Source organism: Pristiophorus japonicus, chromosome 17 (genome assembly GCF_044704955.1).
Source record: "Pristiophorus japonicus isolate sPriJap1 chromosome 17, sPriJap1.hap1, whole genome shotgun sequence".
NCBI lineage: Eukaryota > Metazoa > Chordata > Chondrichthyes > Pristiophoridae > Pristiophorus > Pristiophorus japonicus.
The window spans coordinates 113,189,970-113,209,025 of NC_091993.1; the positions used below are offsets into that span (position 1 = coordinate 113,189,970).

The 19,056-nt window shown below is 43.1% G+C and overlaps 1 protein-coding gene across 1 annotated transcript; it reads left to right on the plus strand.

Annotated features, from left to right (window-relative positions):
- The first annotated feature begins 974 nt into the window (after window positions 1–974).
- Window positions 975–14,143, plus strand: LOC139227939 (pepsin A-like). Its single transcript, XM_070859094.1, has 9 exons — window positions 975–1,025; window positions 1,120–1,275; window positions 5,501–5,618; window positions 7,529–7,647; window positions 8,097–8,296; window positions 9,082–9,201; window positions 10,362–10,506; window positions 11,525–11,623; window positions 13,997–14,143. The coding sequence occupies exons 1-9, from the start codon at window positions 975–977 to the stop codon at window positions 14,141–14,143; spliced, it is 1,155 nt and encodes a 384-aa protein (XP_070715195.1).
- The last annotated feature ends 4,913 nt before the right edge of the window (window positions 14,144–19,056 follow it).

Below are 19,056 nucleotides of genomic sequence, written 5' to 3' on the forward strand. Positions count from 1 at the left end.
AGTCATAACCGCGTGAAAGTTCGTGATCTCTTACCCGCCGCCAATTGTTATGTTCAGAATAACTCCACAAGACTGAGTACTGTGAGCTTAAACTGATGTGACCTTAGTCTCTTTAATAAAACTCCAGAGTGCCAAAGCAGCATGGCAGACAACCTTTTATACTCGCTTGCATGAGGTGTGCAGGTGACCCTTGGGTCTCCAACAGGTGCAAACTCTGGTGGCAAGTCTTACACAGTTACAATGCTTACATACATAACATTTATGATGCAGCATTCCCTCAATGCTGCACTGAACTGTGAGCCGAGATTATGTGCTCAGGTCCTGGACTGGGGCTTAAAGTCACAACACTAAGACTCAAAGGTGAAATTTTTACCACTAAGCCGCGCTCGACACTTGACATAAGAGCACATTTCAAATGCACAGAGCATCACCTTGTTGGGAAATGACTTTTCTAAATGAGCAGATCATTGCTCTTGCAACTGATGTTGTCAATTGAAGCCCCTCAATTAAAGTATAACCAGGTAGCACACTCCTGGGAATTCAGCATTGGATTTATTCTAACCTCGGCAGTGGCTGAACAGCTAAATGTTATATCCAGCAGTGAAAGAGTTAAGTCATCTTCTAATGCACATGTGACGATCCTATTTTGTGGTTTTGATAAGACTGTTTTTAGCCTGATTTGCAAATATATTTATGGTTGCGTTATCAGTCATAAGACTAAACTTTAATGCCACAAAACTTAGTTTTATGATAACCCAAATTAGTTAGCACTTAAGTTGAAGAGTTTCCTTAATAAAAGTGATTGTATTTGTGATAAACTAATCCTGAGTACATTAATATTTACTTCTCATATTGAATGATCATATCTGAGGCCTCGTGACAATGGAACGGTTTGGTCTCCGCGAGTATAAATGTTGCTGCGCAGACCGCAAACTTTAGGTTCCGAAGAGGTCTGAACCCATTCAACTGACAAGATGAAGTGGCTCCTCATCACACTCGCTTGCATTCAGCTCTCTGATTGTTTAATCAGGTGGGAAATCATTACCTGAGGGTCAGAGATGCAAAGAATAATTTGTCACCAACGAACCGTAAATGTTGATGATATTTCGAACTTCTTGTCTTTACAGAGTGCCCTTGATTAAGGGTAAATCTGCCCGTGATGTTCTTCAGGAGAAGGGCTTGCTGGAGGACTTCCTGAAGAATCATCCATATGATCCCTGTTCAAAATTTGAAGGATCCCTGGCGTCAACAGAACCAATGATTAACTACCTGGATGTAAGTAATCTGTGAGTTCTGTACACTAAAGAGGGAAATACAAACACATTTATATCTCATTTGCGATTATTGCAGCTTTTGTCTCTAATTTATATTCTTCTCAGAGTTAGTTGTTCGTCAAAGGTAATAATTCAATAGCAGACAGAATGTGGTAGTAGACCATGTGCTGTAGATCTTAGACCTGCTCTAACTTACACAGCAAGGGTTAATGGCTGCGACTCAGCTGTGCTAGCTTGTGCTGTTGACAGGTGCGAAAGGCCTGGTGCCCACAGCATTGAATCCTTTTGCTCCGGAGATGGGACTCCTGGGTCAATGTGAGAAGTTACTGGTGATTTCTGGTCGACCCACTGACCAGCAGCCCCTGGCCGAACCATTGCTGATGGTTACTGGGTCACTGTTTCTAGGGACCATTAACTAGTATGACTTGTGCCGTTGGGTGGGCTTCCGGCAATGCTGGCATTCATCATCATAAGAACATAAGAACATAAGAATTAGGAACAGGAGCAGGCCACCCAGCCCCTCGAACCTGCTCCACCATTCAACAAGATCATGGCTGATCTGGCCGTGGACTCAGCTCCACTTACCCGCCCGCTCCCCATAACCCTTAATTCCCTTATTGGTTAAAAATCTATCTATCTGTGATTTGAATACATTCAATGAGCTAGCCTTAACTGCTTCCTTGGGCAGAGAATTCCACAGATTCACAACCCTCTGGGAGAAGAAATTCCTTCTCAACTCGGTTTTAAATTGGCTCCCCAGTATTTTGAAGCTGTGCCCCTTAGTTCTAGTCTCCCTGACCGGTGGAAACAACCTCTCTGCCTCTATCTTGTCTATCCCTTTCATTATTTAAATGTTTCTATAAGATCACCCCTCATCCTTCTGAACTCCAATGAGTAAAGACCCAATCTACTCAATCTATTATCATAAGGTAACCCCCATCATCTCCGGAATCAGCCTCGTGAATCGTCTCCGTACCCCCTCCAAAGCTAGTATATCCTTCCTTAAGTAAGGTGACCAAAACTGCACGCTGTACTCCAGGTGCGGCCTCACCAATACCCTGTACAGTTGCAGCAGGATCTCCCTGCTTTTGTACTCCATCCCTCTCGCAATGAAGGCCAACATTCCATTCACCTTCCAGATTTCCTGCTGCACCTGCAAACTAACTTTTTGGGATTCAGGCACAAGGACCCCCAGGTCCCTCTGCACCGCAGCATGTTGTAATTTCTCCCCATTCAAATAATATTCCCTTTTACTGTTTTTTTTCCAAGGTGGATGACCTCACATTTTCCGACATTGTATTCCGTCTGCCAAACCTTAGCCCATTCGCTTAACCTATCTAAATCTCTTTGCAGCCTCTCTGTGTCCTCTGCACAACCCTCTTTCCCACTAATCTTTGAGGCATCTGCAAATTTTGTTGCACTACACTCTGTCCACTCTTCCAGGGGTCATCTATGTATATTGTAAACAGTTGTGGTCCCAGCACCGATCCCTGTGGCACACCACTAACCACCGATTTCCAACCCGAAAAGGACCCATTTATCCCGACTCTCTGCTTTCAGTTAGCCAGCCAATTCTCGATCCGTGCTGATACATTTCCTCTGACTCTGCGTACCTTTATCTTCTGCAGTAACCTTTTGTGTGGCACCTTATCGAATGCCTTTTGGAAATCTAAATACACCACATCCATCGGTACACCTCTATCCACCATGCTCGTTATATCCTCAAAGAATTCCAGTAAATTCGTTCAACATGATTTCCCCTTCATGAATCTATGCTGCGTCTGCTTGATTGCACTATTCCTATCTAGATGTCCCGCTATTTCTTCCTTAATGATAGCTTCAAGCATTTTCCCCACTGCAGATGTTAAACTAACCGGCCTATAGTTACCTGCCTTTTGTCTGCCCCCTTTTTTAAACAGAGGCGTTACATTAGCTGCTTTCCAATCCACTGGTACCTCCCCAGAGTCCAGAGAATTTTGGTAGATTATAACGAATGCATCTGCTGTAACTTCCGCCATCTCTTTTAATACCCTGGGATGCATTTCATCAGGACCAGGGGACTTATGTACCTCGAGTCCCATTAGCCTGTCCAGCACTACCTCCCTAGTGATAGTGATTGTCTCAAGGTCCTCCCTTCCCACATTCCCGTGACCAGCAATTCTTGGCATGGTTTTTGTGTCTTCCACTGTGAAGACTGAAGCAAAATAATTGTTTACGGTCTCAGCCATTTCCACATTTCCCATTATTAAATCCCCCTTCTCATCTTCTAAGGAACCAACATTTACTTTCGTCACTCTCTTCCGTTTTATATATCGGTAATATATACTATCTGTTTTTATGTAATGCGCAAGTTTACTTTCGTAATCTATCCTTCCTTTCTTTAGTGCTTTCTTAGTCATTCTTTGCTGTCGTTTAAAATTTTCCCAATCTTCTAGTTTCCCACTAACCTTGGTCACCTTATATGCATTGGTTTTTAATTTGATACTCTCCTTTATTTTCTTGATTATCCACGGCTGGTTATCCCTTCTCTTACCGCCCTTCTTTTTCAATGGAATATATTTTTGTTGAGCACTATGAAAGAGCTCCTTAAAAGTCCTCCACTGTTCCTCAATTGTGCCACCGTTTAGTCTGTGTTCCCAGTCTACTTTAGCCAACTCTGCCCTCATCCCACTGTAGTCCCCTTTGTTTAAGCATAGTACGCTCGTTTGAGACACTACTTCCTCACCCTCAATCTGTATTACAAATTCAACCATACTGTGATCACTCATTCCGAGAGGATCTTTTACTCGGAGATCACTTATTATTCCTGACTCATTACACAGGACCAGATCAAAGATAGCTTGCTCCCTTGTAGGTTCTGTAACATACTGTTCTAAGAAACAATCCTGTATGCATTCTATGAATTCCTCCTCCAGGCTACCCCGTGCGATTTGATTTGACCAATCGATATGTAGGTTAAAATCCCCCATGATTACTGCCGTTCCTTTTTCACATGCCTCCATTATTCCCTTGATTATTGTCCGCCGCACCATGAAGTTATTATTTGAGGACCTATAAACTACGCCCACCATTGACTTTTTCCCCTTACTATCTCTAATCTCCACCCACACTGATTCAACATTTTGTTCATTAGAGCCAATATCATCTCTCACAACTGCCCTGATGTCATCCTTTATTAACAGAGTTAGCCCACCTCCTTTCCCTTCTTGTCTATCCTTCCGAATTGTCAGACACCCCTATATGTTTAATTCCCAGTCTTGGCCACCCTGCAACCACGTTTCTGTAATGGCCACCAAATCATACCCATTTGTAATGATTTGTGCCGTCAACTCATTTACTTTATTTTGAATGCTGCGTGCGTTTAGGTAGGGTGTTTTAATACTAGTTTTTAGACCATGATTTTTAGTTTAGACCCCTCCTGCAGCCCCCTTATATTCATACATATTGTCCCTTCCTATCACCTTATGATTTACCCTTACCCCAGTGCTACTCTGCTCTATTGCCTCCTGAGTTTTGCAATCTTTCTTGGGGTCCTGTTCATCTGAGATCTCACCGATTCTAACTAGCTCAGAGCCCTCTCCTGGGTTTTATTACACTTTGACCCTTTAGAATTTTGCTGTACAGTGGCCCTTTTTGTTTTTTGCCTTGGGTTTCTCTGCCCTCCACTTTTACTCATCTCCTTTCTGTCTTTTACTTATGTCTCCATTTTGTTTCCCTCTGTCTCCCTGCATTGGTTCCCATCCCCCTGCCATAATTAGTTTAACTCCTCCCCAACAGCACTAGCAAACACCCCCCTCGGAATCGAGGAAGTCTTGCTTCCAACTTTAGAATGAGTCCTTAGGTGGCTGTTCAGTCCAATACGAGAGCTGCAGTCCCTGTCACAGGTGGGACAGATATTCGTTGAGGGTAAGGGAGGGTGGGACAGGTTTGCCGCGCGTTCCTTCCGCTGGCAGTATTGTCGAGATGATATTTGAAATCAAGAGGGCTAATGGTCGAAAGGCTCAACATCATCCCAACCATGAAAGATATTATCCTGTATAATACATCGAAACAGAGTAAGCACACTTGCATTTAAATGGACTGCAGACTTCTGCACCTGGATTTGAAAAGGTGTGTTGGGGAGTTTTACATTTTCTGATGGTATAGAGGAATTTGAATCTAAGAAAACATGTTGCACTGGTATTTGTCCACTTGATACATTGTGGTCTCTCTGTTTTTGCTGACAGTTGTCATACTATGGAGCAATCAGTATCGGGAATCCACCACAGAGCTTCACCGTCATCTTTGACACTGGCTCCTCCAATCTTTGGGTTCCATCGATTTACTGTTCCCAACAACCATGCAGTGAGTGAATATTACCCTGCTCTTAAACACGCTTCCGCTCTTGACCTTTCTCATTGAGGGCCAGCACTGCAACTGGGATTGGAAGAGAATAATATTTCTACCATAGTCACAGCGAGACAGTGTGCGTAGATTGGATGATACTCTGCACTTTCACTTGGTTATCTCTGGGCTCGGAGAGAAATTTAACAGAGCTTTGATTCCCTGGCGGTTTTAGCTGTGGTTCGTTGTCTCCCTCTGGAGTTGGACGAATCCTCGGGTGGGTTTACACTGCAAATGTAGCATTGGTGTAGAACAATTTCCACTTCACACCAATGCTAAACATGCAGTGTCGATCTGTAGGTACGGCCCAATCTAACTCTGGAGTGACATACCCTGGAGCTGGGAGCCTCACATCGCTTTGATTGACATCACATGGTGTGTAGGTACAGTGCAGTGTCAAACCTCAGTATGATGTTGGAGCTCCTTTTCAACCTCTATGATTCCAATTTAAACACCTAATGAGCAGGGATTCTGCCCCGTCCATTCTCTAATTTAAATGTCTAACTGAAGGGAAAGAATGCGAGAAATGCACAGACTTCACTCCTGGATAGGATTGGCACATTCTGAAATAAGAAGAATTAGATTATTTTTGGGCACAAATGTTTGATCCAGCATTGAACTGAAGGTTGACATTTTTTTTAATTTATTGGATGAACTAAATGGATGTTTTTTTGCAATGATCCATCACAGATTCAACCCAATATTGACACACACACACACACACACAAACACACACACACACACACACACACGCACACACTATCATTCAGAGCCCGCCGCACCGACATACCATCATCATAGGCAATCTCTTGAAGCGAGTATGACAAGCTTTCAAGCCAAAAAGGGATGAGTTCACAGATGTTTCAATGTTCCAGATCCCGAACTTATATTCCAGATCCCGGAAGCGTGGAAGATGCCTGTGCGTGGATTTTATTAACGCACGGTGGCCATTGCACAGAGCTTGACAGAGCTAGGGTCTTGGTCCAGTGGCAAGGATTAACCAAGACGACTGGAGACCTGCTCTGCTGCACGGACCTAGCACGCACACATATTGCAGTGTGGGCTGGCCCGTGATGTCCCAGGCCCCTCGCATACACACTAACTTCTGGTGGCACAAGCACAAATGCTGCAAATGTACTGCAAGCGTTGAAGAGATGTGCAAGTGCAGCAGCCAAGATATTGGCAACCTACATACACACATACACAGACCATAATCTGACACACACACACATAGATACACCTCTACACAGAGCTCCCCGCACCTACATAAACACACATATACACACACACAGACCATAATCTGACACACATGCACACATAGATACACCTCCACACAGAGCTCCCCCGTACCTACATACACACACATATACACACACACAGACCATAATCTGACACACATGCACACATAGATACACCTCCACACAGAGCTCCCCCATACCTACATACACACACATATACACACACACACAGACCATAATCTGATACACACGCACACATAGATACACCTCCACACAGAACCCCCCCGCACCTACATACACACATATACACACACACACACCATAATCTGATACACACGCACACATATATACACCTCCACACAGAGCCCCCCACACATCCATACACACACTAGCCTCACCTAAACATTTTCCAACCATGAAAGTTCCTGACCCTCCCCATGTTCCCAGGTTCCTGCTCCAAGGAAAATCCAGCCAGTTATACACAAATGAGGCAGAAAAAAATTGAGTAACAAAAGTAAATTATTTCTTAAATGTGAAGAATGAGATTATTTTTCGGCCCATTTGTTTGACCCAGCCCTGGACTAAATGCTGACACATTCCGATGAATTTGATGAAAGTGATGTTTCTTTGCAGTGACTCATCACAGATTCAACCCAAGAACATCCTCAACATATTATTCAAATGGCCAGTCCGTTTCCATCCAGTATGGCACAGGCAGCATGACTGGGCGACTGGGATATGACACTGTCAGAGTAAGTAGACTGTAACCTTCATCAAATATATCAAATTCCAAAGCAGTGATAATTGTGTTCCAAAAGTTATAGGTTCAAATCAAAGATACAAAGACCTTGGAATCCAACATAATAAGTTCTGTCAGTTCAGAAGCCAGACAGTTGAGTGGATGTGTAATGATGATGTAGCACAGGGTGTCTTCAGCTTGAAGCTGATGTTTTGAAATTTATGAAGAGGCAATCATAATATTTCTACCTCGAGTCTGAGCGCCTGTCGGTTAAACAGTTTGCCTACAGTAACATGTCATGGGGACAGTCAACTTGGTTTCAAAAGGAATAAGCAAATCCCCACAAACCCATTAAAAGTTTTGCAGAGGGAACCAAATCAGTTAACTATCCAGTGGATATCATTCACAGGATACCATTCTGCTCCCGTACCCCTGATTCGTCACTTGCTCTTGTTTTTCTAGGTTGCGAACATAGCTGTCAACAAACAAGAATTTGGTTTAAGCGAGACTGAACCTGGCGGTTTCTTTTCCTACTGTAAATTCGATGGAATTCTCGGCTTGGGTTACCCATCTCTTGCAGCATCAGGTGCCACCACTGTGTTCGATAACATGATGTCTCAGCACCTGGTGCAGGAGCCTCTCTTTTCCGTCTACCTGACAAGGTAAACATTTCTCACCCATTTGTTGCTGCCTTTTACTTCCCTGAATGCAGCAGAACCCAGACTAAATCCTGTACAATTCATTTAAAGGGCATATATGCTTGATAGTGTCCTATTGGATGGTATGTGTTTCCTGCAATACTTATGGCAAGGATACTGACATATTGCAATCAATGGCTTTTAGAAACTGATTTGGAGAAATGATGATTGAGATACAATGGGGGTACAGTTACAAAGTGGTTATGTTACTGGAGTAGTAATTCAGAGACATTGAGTTCAAGTCCCACCACGACATCTGTGGGATTTCATTGCACTTAATTCAATCAATCTTGGATTAAAAAGCAGGTATCAGTAATGGTGACCATGAAACTACCAGATTGTCGTAAACACCCAACTGGTTCACTAATGCCCTTTGGGGAAGGAGACCTGCCATCCTTACCTGTATGTGACTCCAGACCCACAGCAATGTGGTTGACTCTTAACTGCCCTCTGAAATGGCCGAGCGGGACACTCAGTTTTACCAAACTGTTGTACCAAACTGTGGGTGTACCTTCACCACAAGGACTGCAGGTTGAAGAGGGCAGCTCACCACCACCTTCTCAATGGCAATTAGGGATGGGCAATAAATGCCAGCTTCACCAGCGACGCCCACATCCCGTGAACGAATTAAAAAATATCCAATCGGCAATGAGACCACCAGGTGCTAAATCTCTAAACCAGAAATATTTCAATGTTACTGAAATTGTTTCTTTGCCTCTGAGCTTTATTTATTCACCTTTGCTTTACAGAGAGACTGGTCAGTCCGGGAGTGAAGTTGTGTTTGGTGGAATTGATTACAACCACTTCACAGGGCAAATTAACTGGGTTCCCGTCACTCGTGACGCGTACTGGCAAATCCTCATTGACAGGTGAGTGATTACCCATCGACAACGGGAATAGTTCTGAAAGTGGCACTCGACAAATCAACCTTGGAATAAGATCAACGTTTATCGAGACAATGTGCTAATTATAAAGCTATTTATAATTTTCAGGAGAAAACTTTTGTGGCAGCAAAAAATCTCATTCGCTTCTTTCAGTCTTGCAATCAATGTTTAGCAACAATCATATCAACATAAGTAGATATATATTACTGAACGTACTTTGAGTTAATAGTGACCACATGAAAATTCTGTTGGTAGTCAAACGCCAAAGCCCATTTTAATTACACTGAACACCCCTTCACACAATGAAGGCAAGTGGCGTCTGGGGCAACCATAACCTTATACTGTATTGGCGTTTTTGTTGCCTTGTTGGTTTGGCAGGGACAACTGGGCCTGACATATGTGTCTGAGGTTGCCCTGCAATGTTATGTACAAAGGCATGCAAGTGCACCATCAATTGGAGGAATTATTGGAATCACTACAACCCATGTTTGGTTGGTTCACCACTGTGTCCGTGAATGAGTTTCTCATCACACTGCAGGACCTGGGAATTGGGGAACCTGTTCTTGGTATCCTTGGACCAACAGATATTGGTGCCAGTGAAATGTGGAACTCAATATTGTCTGCTTCTCTACTGAATCCTAGAAGTTGGCTTTACCAAACTACGGAGAAAGATATGATTTAAAAGAAAATAAATACATTACTGAGCCAGTGTTGAACTTCTCAGTAGTGTCAGCATTTACTGAAAATATAACAAATGTCTCAGCTGATTAGGCGACACAGCTTGGCATTACTTGTTCAATTAATCTAATAAGTCATAGAATCATATGATGGATACAGAACAGAAGGCAGCCATTCGGCCCGTTGAGCCCATTTCGGCTCTCTGCCAGAGCACTTCAGCTAGTCCACCCCGTCCCTCGCCCACCCCCCTGCCTCCCCTCCCCCTTCCCCCTGCCCTTTACCCGTAGCTCTGCAAATTTTTCCTTCAGGTACTTCTCTCTTTCCCTTTTGAAAGCCACAATTGAATCGGCCTCCACCTGCTAGGCAGTGCATTCCAGATCCTAAGCACCCGCTGCATACAAAGGTTTGTAACAAAGTCTGGCAGTTTTAGATCTTTGACTAACTCTTGCTGCATTTTTCTCCCTCAGAGTGACAATCAATGGTCAGGTTGTGGCCTGTGAATATGGTTGTCCTGCTATTGTCGATACCGGCACTTCTCTTCTTGTTGGTCCCAGCTCATACATCAGCAACATTCAGCAGGGCATTGGAGCAACTCCCGGTTCCTATGGCCAGGTAGAGATGGCATCTTCCGTTATCTGGTGTGGTATTGGAGTGTCTAAGTCTGCAACAACAATTGTTTCACACTACATCCTGTAGCAGATCATTTCAGTTATTACAAAGTGAAAACTGATTTATTTGTAATAATATTGCAATTTCTCATATATAATGTGCATTGTAAAAAGTTCTCTCAGCCACTTGGGGTTGTGAAATTAAATTCCATTGACTTGAGGCAATAATCACTGTAGCATGGATGTTCTGCCCCAGAAATATTTGGAAATGCATCACCATTTGTAGCAAGTTCAAGGCAAAGTGCTAAAATTTCACCGACCTAGCAACCAGGTTTTCGCCGCGATTTGACCCACCGTGGTGAAAACACGGTGGGCGGGGTCTTCCGGTACTTTCTTACGGCAGTCCTTCCACGTACCGCCGGGTTTTGTGAATGTTTTTTGAATATTTTTTGCAATTCCCCCCCGCCCCCCAAGGCCTCTCTCGCAGTGCTACCGGCCCTGGACTATAGTTGCCGAAACTCGCGGTTTGCGCCGCGAATCCTCATGTAACGCTGACTTTACCGAGATGTAAAGGCCGAAACTTAGGCCTAAAAACGGTAATACAATGAAAACGTTAATTTTGGCGTAAAACTGCCGTTATCGCCGAAAACCGATGATTTAGCCCAAAGAATCTTTACATTTTTGAATCTACGCATTCAGGGACAAAAAGTAATGTTGAAATAGGCCACAGCACCAGTGTTGACGAAATGCACAAACCCCAATCTTAATATTGCTTTAAAGTTTCGATGAGCATTAATATTTCAAAATGTTTTAGCATGATGTTGCTGAATTGATGTCAAATATATCCTGGGAACAGCCGATGTTTTTTCTACAACCATTTCCTTTTAGCCTGTTTGTTTATTCCAATGTCACCTCCTATTAATCCCTGTTCTGATTCCCGAGAATACCATTGCACTGTAAACGATGTATTGTAAATCCCTACACTGACGCAGTCACTGAACACTGTTGCTATTTTCTTGCAGTATACCATAAACTGTAACAAGATGAGCAGCATGCCCGATGTGGTCTTCACAATCAATGGAGTTGACTATCCTCTTCCTGCCAGCGCCTACACATTGAAGGTATGTTAGTGGACAGCAATAGGCTGCTAGAGTAAGCTTAACATTTCAAGAAATGTAATGGAATAATTTTTCAGGGATTTATCAAACAGTTCATAAGATTACATTAGGATATACAGCTCAGAAACTGGTCATTCGGCCCAATAAGTCCATGGACCACTCGCGACTCCTCCCATCTTTCCTCATCTAAATCTATCCGCATACCCCTCCATTCCCTTCTCCTTCATATGCTTGTCTAGCCTCCCCTTAAATGCATCTATACTATTCGCTTCAACCACGCTCTGTGGTAGCGAGATCCACATTCTCACCACTCTTTAGGTAAAAATTTTCTTCTGAATTCCTGATTCGATTCCTTGGTGACTATCTTAGATTGATGGCCTCTAGTTATGCTCTTTCCCCATACGAAAGTATGGGCCTTACGCTAAACATCCGTAAGACAAAGGTCCTCCACCAGCCTGTCCTCACCACACAGCACTGCCCCCCAGTCATCAAGATCCACGGCGCAGCCCTCGACAATGTGCACCATTTCCCATACCTCGGGAGCCTCTTATCAACAAAAGCAGACATTGGTGTGGAGATTCAACACTGCCTCCAGTGTGCCAGTGCAGCCTTCGGCTGCCTGAGGAAAAGAATGTTCGGAAATAAAGCCCTCAAATCTACCACCAAGCCCATGCTCCACAGGGCTGTAGTAATGCCCGCCTTCCTGTATAGCTCAGAGGCAAGGACAATGTACAGAAGACACCTCAAGTCGATGGAGATATATCACCAATGATGTCTCCGCGGGAACCTACAAATCCCCTGGGAGGACAGGCGCACCAACATCAGTGTCCTCATCCAGGCTAACATCCCCAGCATTGAAGTACTGACCATACTCGATCAGCTTCGCTGGGCAGGCCACATAGTTTGCATGCCAGACACGAGACTCCCAAAGCAAGTGCTCTATGCGGAGCTCCTTCACGGCAAATGAGTCAAAGGTGGGCAGCGGAAATGTTACAAGGACACCCTCAAAGCCTCCCTGATAAAGTGCGACATCACCACTGAGAGTCCCTGGGCAAAGACTGCGTTAAGTGGAGAAAGTGCATCCGGGAGCACTTCGAGTCTCAACGCTGAGAACATGCAGAAATCAAGCGCAGGCAGAGGAAAGAACATGCAGCAAACCAGTCCCACCCACCCCTTCCCTCAATGACTATCTGTCCCACCTGTGACAGAGTCTGTGGCTCTCGTATTGGACTGTTCAGCCACCAAAGAATTCACTTCAGGAGTGGAAGCAAGTCTTCTTCGATTCCGAGGGACTACCTATGATGATGATGGTGATGCTCTCCCCCAAAAATGGAAATATTCTCTCTGTATCCACTCTATCAACAGCTTTCATAATTTTAAAGAACTCTATTAGGTCAGCCCTCAGTCTTCTTTTTTCAAGAGAAAAGATACCCAGCCTGTTCATCCTTTCCTGATATGTATATTCTGGCATTTCTCATATCATCCTTGTAAATCTTCTCTGCACTCTCTCCTTTGCTTCTATATCCTTTTTATAATATGGCGACCTGAACTGCACACATTATTCTGTGGTCCAACCAAGGTTCGATACAGGTTTAGCTTAACTTCCCTCTTTTCAATTCTATACCTTTAGATATAAACCCTAGTGCTTGGTTTGCTTTTTTAATGGCCTTGCTAAGCTGCATCGCAACTTTTAGCGACGTGTGTATTTGTACTCCGAGATCCCTTTGTTCCTCTACCCCACCTCGACTCTCACCGTCCAAGTAATAAGTGACCTCCCTATTCTTCCTACCAAAATGTAATATCGCACATTTATCTGTGGTGAACTTATTTTGCCAATTATATTCCCATGCTGCAAGTTTATTAATGTCCTCCTGTAATTTGTTCAGTCCTCCTCAGAATTGAATATCCCCCAATTTGGTATCATTCACAAATTTAGAAATTGTGTTTTGGATTCCAAAGTCTAAATGGTTAATAGAAATTGTGAGCAACAGCAGTCCCAGCACTGATCCTTGTGAAACACCACAGCCCACCTTCTACCTCTGTGAAGAGCCACCTTTTACTTCTACTCTCTGCTTTCTGTCTTGAAGCCAGCGAGCTATCCATTCTGCTACTTGACCCCTGACTCCGCATTCTCTGACCTTGTTCATCACTCTATTATGGGGAACCTTATCAAAGGCATTTTGGAGATCTAAATGAATTACATCTACTGCATTACCATCGCTCTATATCGGTTTTTGCCAATATTGTTGCCCATTTTATTTTCCCAAGATCTGTTCCCAGCCCTTCAAAATCAGCTTTTCTCCAATCTATGCTGCAGCAATCACTAAAGGAGACGGACATATGACACAGTGTTAATTGTCTTTCTTTTTCTTATAGAGCTCTTACTACGACCAAGTTAGCTGCTCCAGTGGATTCGGCAACACTGGTGGAAACCTCTGGATTCTGGGAGATGTGTTCATTGGAGAATATTACTCCATTTTCGACAGAGGGAACAACCGTGTGGGTTTGGCTCGGGCTGCCTAATTTATTCAGCTCTGTTCTCATTGAAAGCACACCCTGATTCACATTTTGAGGTGGATTTAAGCCATCCCATGATCCCCCAGTGCAGCATTTGTCTCCTGGCTGCAGAGTGTAAGAGATCAAGTCATCATATCTTGGATGACTATAATCAGAGATACACCATTGACAGCTTGGCTGTGGCTTTGTGCTTTGCACTAAGTTACAACTGAAAGAAAATGAAAACTGAAATACAACTTAAATAAATGCCTTGTCAGGGTGGGCTTTTAAAGGAATAGTCTTAGAACACTGATACGGCATTGGAAATGAGAATGTTGAAATAGTCTCATTATATCTCCTCTCTGATTGTGTAGCACTTTCTCTCAGTACTTTCTTGGCTCTGACATTCAGCTGTGATATATTATTGGTGCAGTGATTCGCTCCAGAGCCATTCACATTTCTGCTGAAGGTGGATGACTGTGCAGGGAAACCTCATTCGATGTAAATGTGACCCGAACATCACACAGCAGCTTTTTCTATCCTTTGGAATCTCTTCATCGCAACTGGTCCTAAATTTGTTCAATAAAATATCATCATGAAACGCATACTCCCAGCTCTCCCGTCTCTTGTTCCTTTTATGTCTGTGTGGGCCTGGGACTCAATTCAGTCACATTTACATTGATTTATGGTGTGGTTCACTCATTGAAACAGTTACAAAGGACAGGCAGGCATTTGCAGATCACATGAGAAGTGGTTGTTCAATGATGTTCTCAGATATTTGGACAGGAGCGGGGGCGGGGGATGGAGTCTGGTTTTGACTATAATTGAGATATCAGAATAATTCAAATACAAGCACCCATTAATTCAAGATGGTGGATCTCATTTCCATTTGGGACTGAATTTTAGTGAAGCTCGGCCTAGATCTTCTAAAATGGCCAGCGATGTTTCTGAGAGACAATGTTTGATTAACTTAAAAGTATTATAAAGTATTTGAAATATACAGTAGGTCAGCATCTGAAGAATCAGTTAATGTTTCAGATTACTTTGTTGAAGTATAGAATCATAGAATGGTTACAGCACATTAGGAGGCCATTCAGCCCATCGAGCCAGTATTGGCTCTCTGCAAGAGCACTTCAACTAGTCCCCCTCCCCCGCCCTTTCTCCATTGCCCTGCAATTTATTTTGAAGGAGAAGGGCAGCAGGTGCCTGTGAACACCATCGCCTCTCAGTGCCCCTCCAGGCCGCTCACCACCTTGACTGAAAAAGAAACGTCGGCCATTTTCTGAGCGGCCTCCAATGTTTCCTTTCAGGCTGCTCAAAACCGGCGAGTGGACGGGGTGTGCACGGTGCCAACTCCACCCATTTCTACCTCAAAATAACCTCGTCTTTCCTGGCCCAAAGCTTAAAATGTGAAGCAAATTTATTAAAGGAGCAGGCACATAGTCTAAGTGTGATATAATATAATTCTATATTCACAGTGGGAAGTCTGACTTCTCCAGTGAACAAAATGTAAAACGTTTGCCAGTCTGAGAAATAAGTTAACCCCTTTGAATAAAACATTTCCAGATATATGGTGATTCTTTTTCCTTTGGAGTGTTTCTGACTAATTCCTTCTCTTGGAGATTTTCAAACTGACCCTCCTCGATTCGAACTGAATCATCCCTTTTATATCCAATTAAAGGTACTGCTTGGATTTTCAATATCAGACTGCTCAAACATTAATGGAAATTATTAATCATATACAAATTGAGCCAATCACACCACGTTGGTTAAGGTAGATTTATTGCTCTCTCCAGGCTGGAAGTGAAAATAAAACCTTGCAGCCCTGTGTCGAACTGAGCTTATTGTAAGAATTTGAGCTGCATCTAGATAGGAATAGTGCAATCAAGCAGACGCAGCATGGATTCATGAAGGGGAAATCATGTTTAACTAATTTACTGGAATTCTTTCAGGATATAACGGGCATGGTGGATAGAGGTGTACTGATGGATGTGGTGTATTTAGATTTCCAAAAGGCATTCGATAAGTTGCCACACTAAAGGTTACTGCAGAAGATAAAAGGTACGCAGAGTCAGAGGAAATGTATTAGCATGGATCGAGAATTGGCTGGCTAACAGAAAGCAGAGAGTTGGGATAAATGGGTCCTTTTCGGGTTGGAAATCGGTGGTTAGTGGTTTGGCACAGGGATTGGTGCTGGGACCACAACTGTTTACAATATACATAGATGACCTGGAAGATGGGACAGAGTGTAGTGTAACAAAATTTGCAGAAGACACAAAGATTAGTGGGAAAGCGGGTTGTGTAGAGGACACAGAGAGCCTGCAAAGAGATTTAGATAGGTTAAGCGAATGGGCTAAGGTTTGGCAGATGGAATACAATGTCGGAAAGTGTGAGGTCATCCACCTTGGGAAAAAAAAACGTAAAAGGGAATATTATTTGAATGGGGAGAAATTACAACATGCTGTGGTGCAGAAGGACCTGGGGGTCGTTGTGCATGAATCCCAAAAAGTTACTTTGCAGGTGCAGCAGGTAATCAGGAAGGCGAATGGAATGTTGGCCTTCATTGCGAGAGGGATGGAGTACAAAAGCAGGGAGGTCCTGCTGCAACTGTACAGGGTATTGGTGAGGCCGCACCTGGAGTACTGCGTGCAGTTTTGGTCACCTTACTTAAGGAAGGATATACTAGCTTTGGAGGGGGTACAGAGACGATTCACTAGGCTGATTCCGGAGATGAGGGAGTTACCTTATAATGATAGATTGAGTAGACTGGGTCTTTACTCGTTGGAGTTCAGAAGGATGAGGGGTGATCTTATAGAAACATTTAAATAATGAAAGGGATAGACAAGATAGAGGCAGAGAGGTTGATTACACTGGCCGGGGAGACTAGAACTAGGGGACACTGCCTCAAAATACGGGGGAGCCAATTTCAAACCGAGTTGAGAAGGAATTTCTTCTCCCAGAGGGTTGTGAATCTGTGGAATTCTCTGCCCAAGGAAGCAGTTGAGGCTATCTCATTGAATGTATTCAAGTCACAGATAGATAGATTTTTAACCAATAAGGGAATTAAGGGTTACGGGGAGCGGGTGGGTAAGTGGAGCTGAGTCCACGGCCAGATCAGCCATGATCTTGTTGAATGGCGGAGCAGGCTCGAGGGGCTAGATGGCCTACTCCTGTTCGTAATTCTTATGTTCTTATGTTCTTGATGTAGTGTTTAGACTGCTTAAATACAATGACTGGATTTAAAAGACCAGGCACAGCTAAAACTGAGCAAAACAACTCCTTTTGCTGCAACCTCCACCCCCTCCCAACATGTAATCAAGTAAAACTAGCCAAATATCTATATAACTGCAGTACGTCATCATTCAACTTTAACCAGGTCCCTTAACCAGATGCAGCATGGTATGGCTGGTAAAGGAAGCAAATAGGAAAGCAAATTGCATGTTGGTCTTTATTAAAAGAGGATTTGAGTATAAAAGTAAAATCATCTTACTGCAATTACATAGGAACCTGGTGAGACCACACCTGGAGTATTGTGTGCAGTTTTGGTCTCCTTACCTAAGGAAGGATATACTTGGCATAGGGGGATCGCAACAAAGGTTCACTGGACTGATTCCTGGGATGGGGGGATTGTGCTATGAGGAGAGATTGAGTAGACTTGTTCTATATTCCCTAGTGTTTATCTCATTGAAACTTACAGGGCTTGACAAGGTAGATGCAGGGAGGATGTTTCCCCTATCTGGTGAGTCTAGAATCAAGGGTCACAGCCTCAGAATAAGAGGTTGTCCATTTAGGATGAGCTGACGAGAACTTTCTTCACGCAGAGGGTGACGAATGTTTGGAATTCTCTACCCCAGAAGGCTGTGGAGGCTCAGAAGTTGAGTGTATTCAAGACAGAGATCGATAGATTTTTGGATATTAAGGGAATCAAATGATATGGCGACTGTGCAGGCAAGTGGAGTTGAGTTAGAAGATCAGCCATGATCTTATTGAATGGTAAAGCAAGCTCGAGGGGCTGAATGGCTAACTCCTGCTCCTAATTCTTATATTCTTATCTTCTAGATGCCAATGCACGGTTCCAGCAGCACAGGTCCTAAGGTAATGAAGTGGAAAATTAAATTACAGACATTGTATTTTCACTTCATAAGGCTGATTGAAACAAGGGGAGAACGGGTTGTGAGTTCTAAGGTGAAATAGACAGACAAGTGTTGCATTAATTTCAGGGATCTTGAGGAAATAAGTAACACAACATCTTTATGAATGAAACTGTTTCTTAGTTCTATAACTTGGTACTGAATAATATTCATCTAACGTTAAAGAATGTGAAGTATGTTCGATCAATTAACTTTCAAGGATATGAATGACAAGCATTTGAGAATCTTAAACAAGTTAATTTGCTAAATTATTTACAATAATATTTCATATAAGTGACATATATTGGATGATCTTAAATGATATCTTCAATGAAATATTTGGAGTGATTTAAACATAGAAAATAGGAAACATAGAAAATAGGTGCAGGAGTAGGCCATTCAGCCCTTCTAGCCTGCACCGCCATTCAATGAGTTCATGGCTGAACATTCAACTTCAGTACCCCATTCCTGCTTTCTCGCCATACCCCTTGATCCCCTATACAAACCTAATGAGACATGTCTAAGAGTACTGGATGTACATTAGGATGTACATCGCTAATGTTCAATGCACAGGGTTAGAGTATCTTGTATAATGTGCGTCAGTGCAGATTTCATAGATTCAGTCGATGAATAATGGTCTCAACATCTGGTGGAGAAGATAGGTAATAACAATATTTTGATAAAATTCTATCAGTTTAAATGACCTCTGAATTTCACAGAACATCCTTCCATCTTCAACCGGTTGCCTTAATGAGTAAAATACTTTTCCCCATCAAAGCTGTAACATTCACGGTGTGCAGAAAGAGTCTC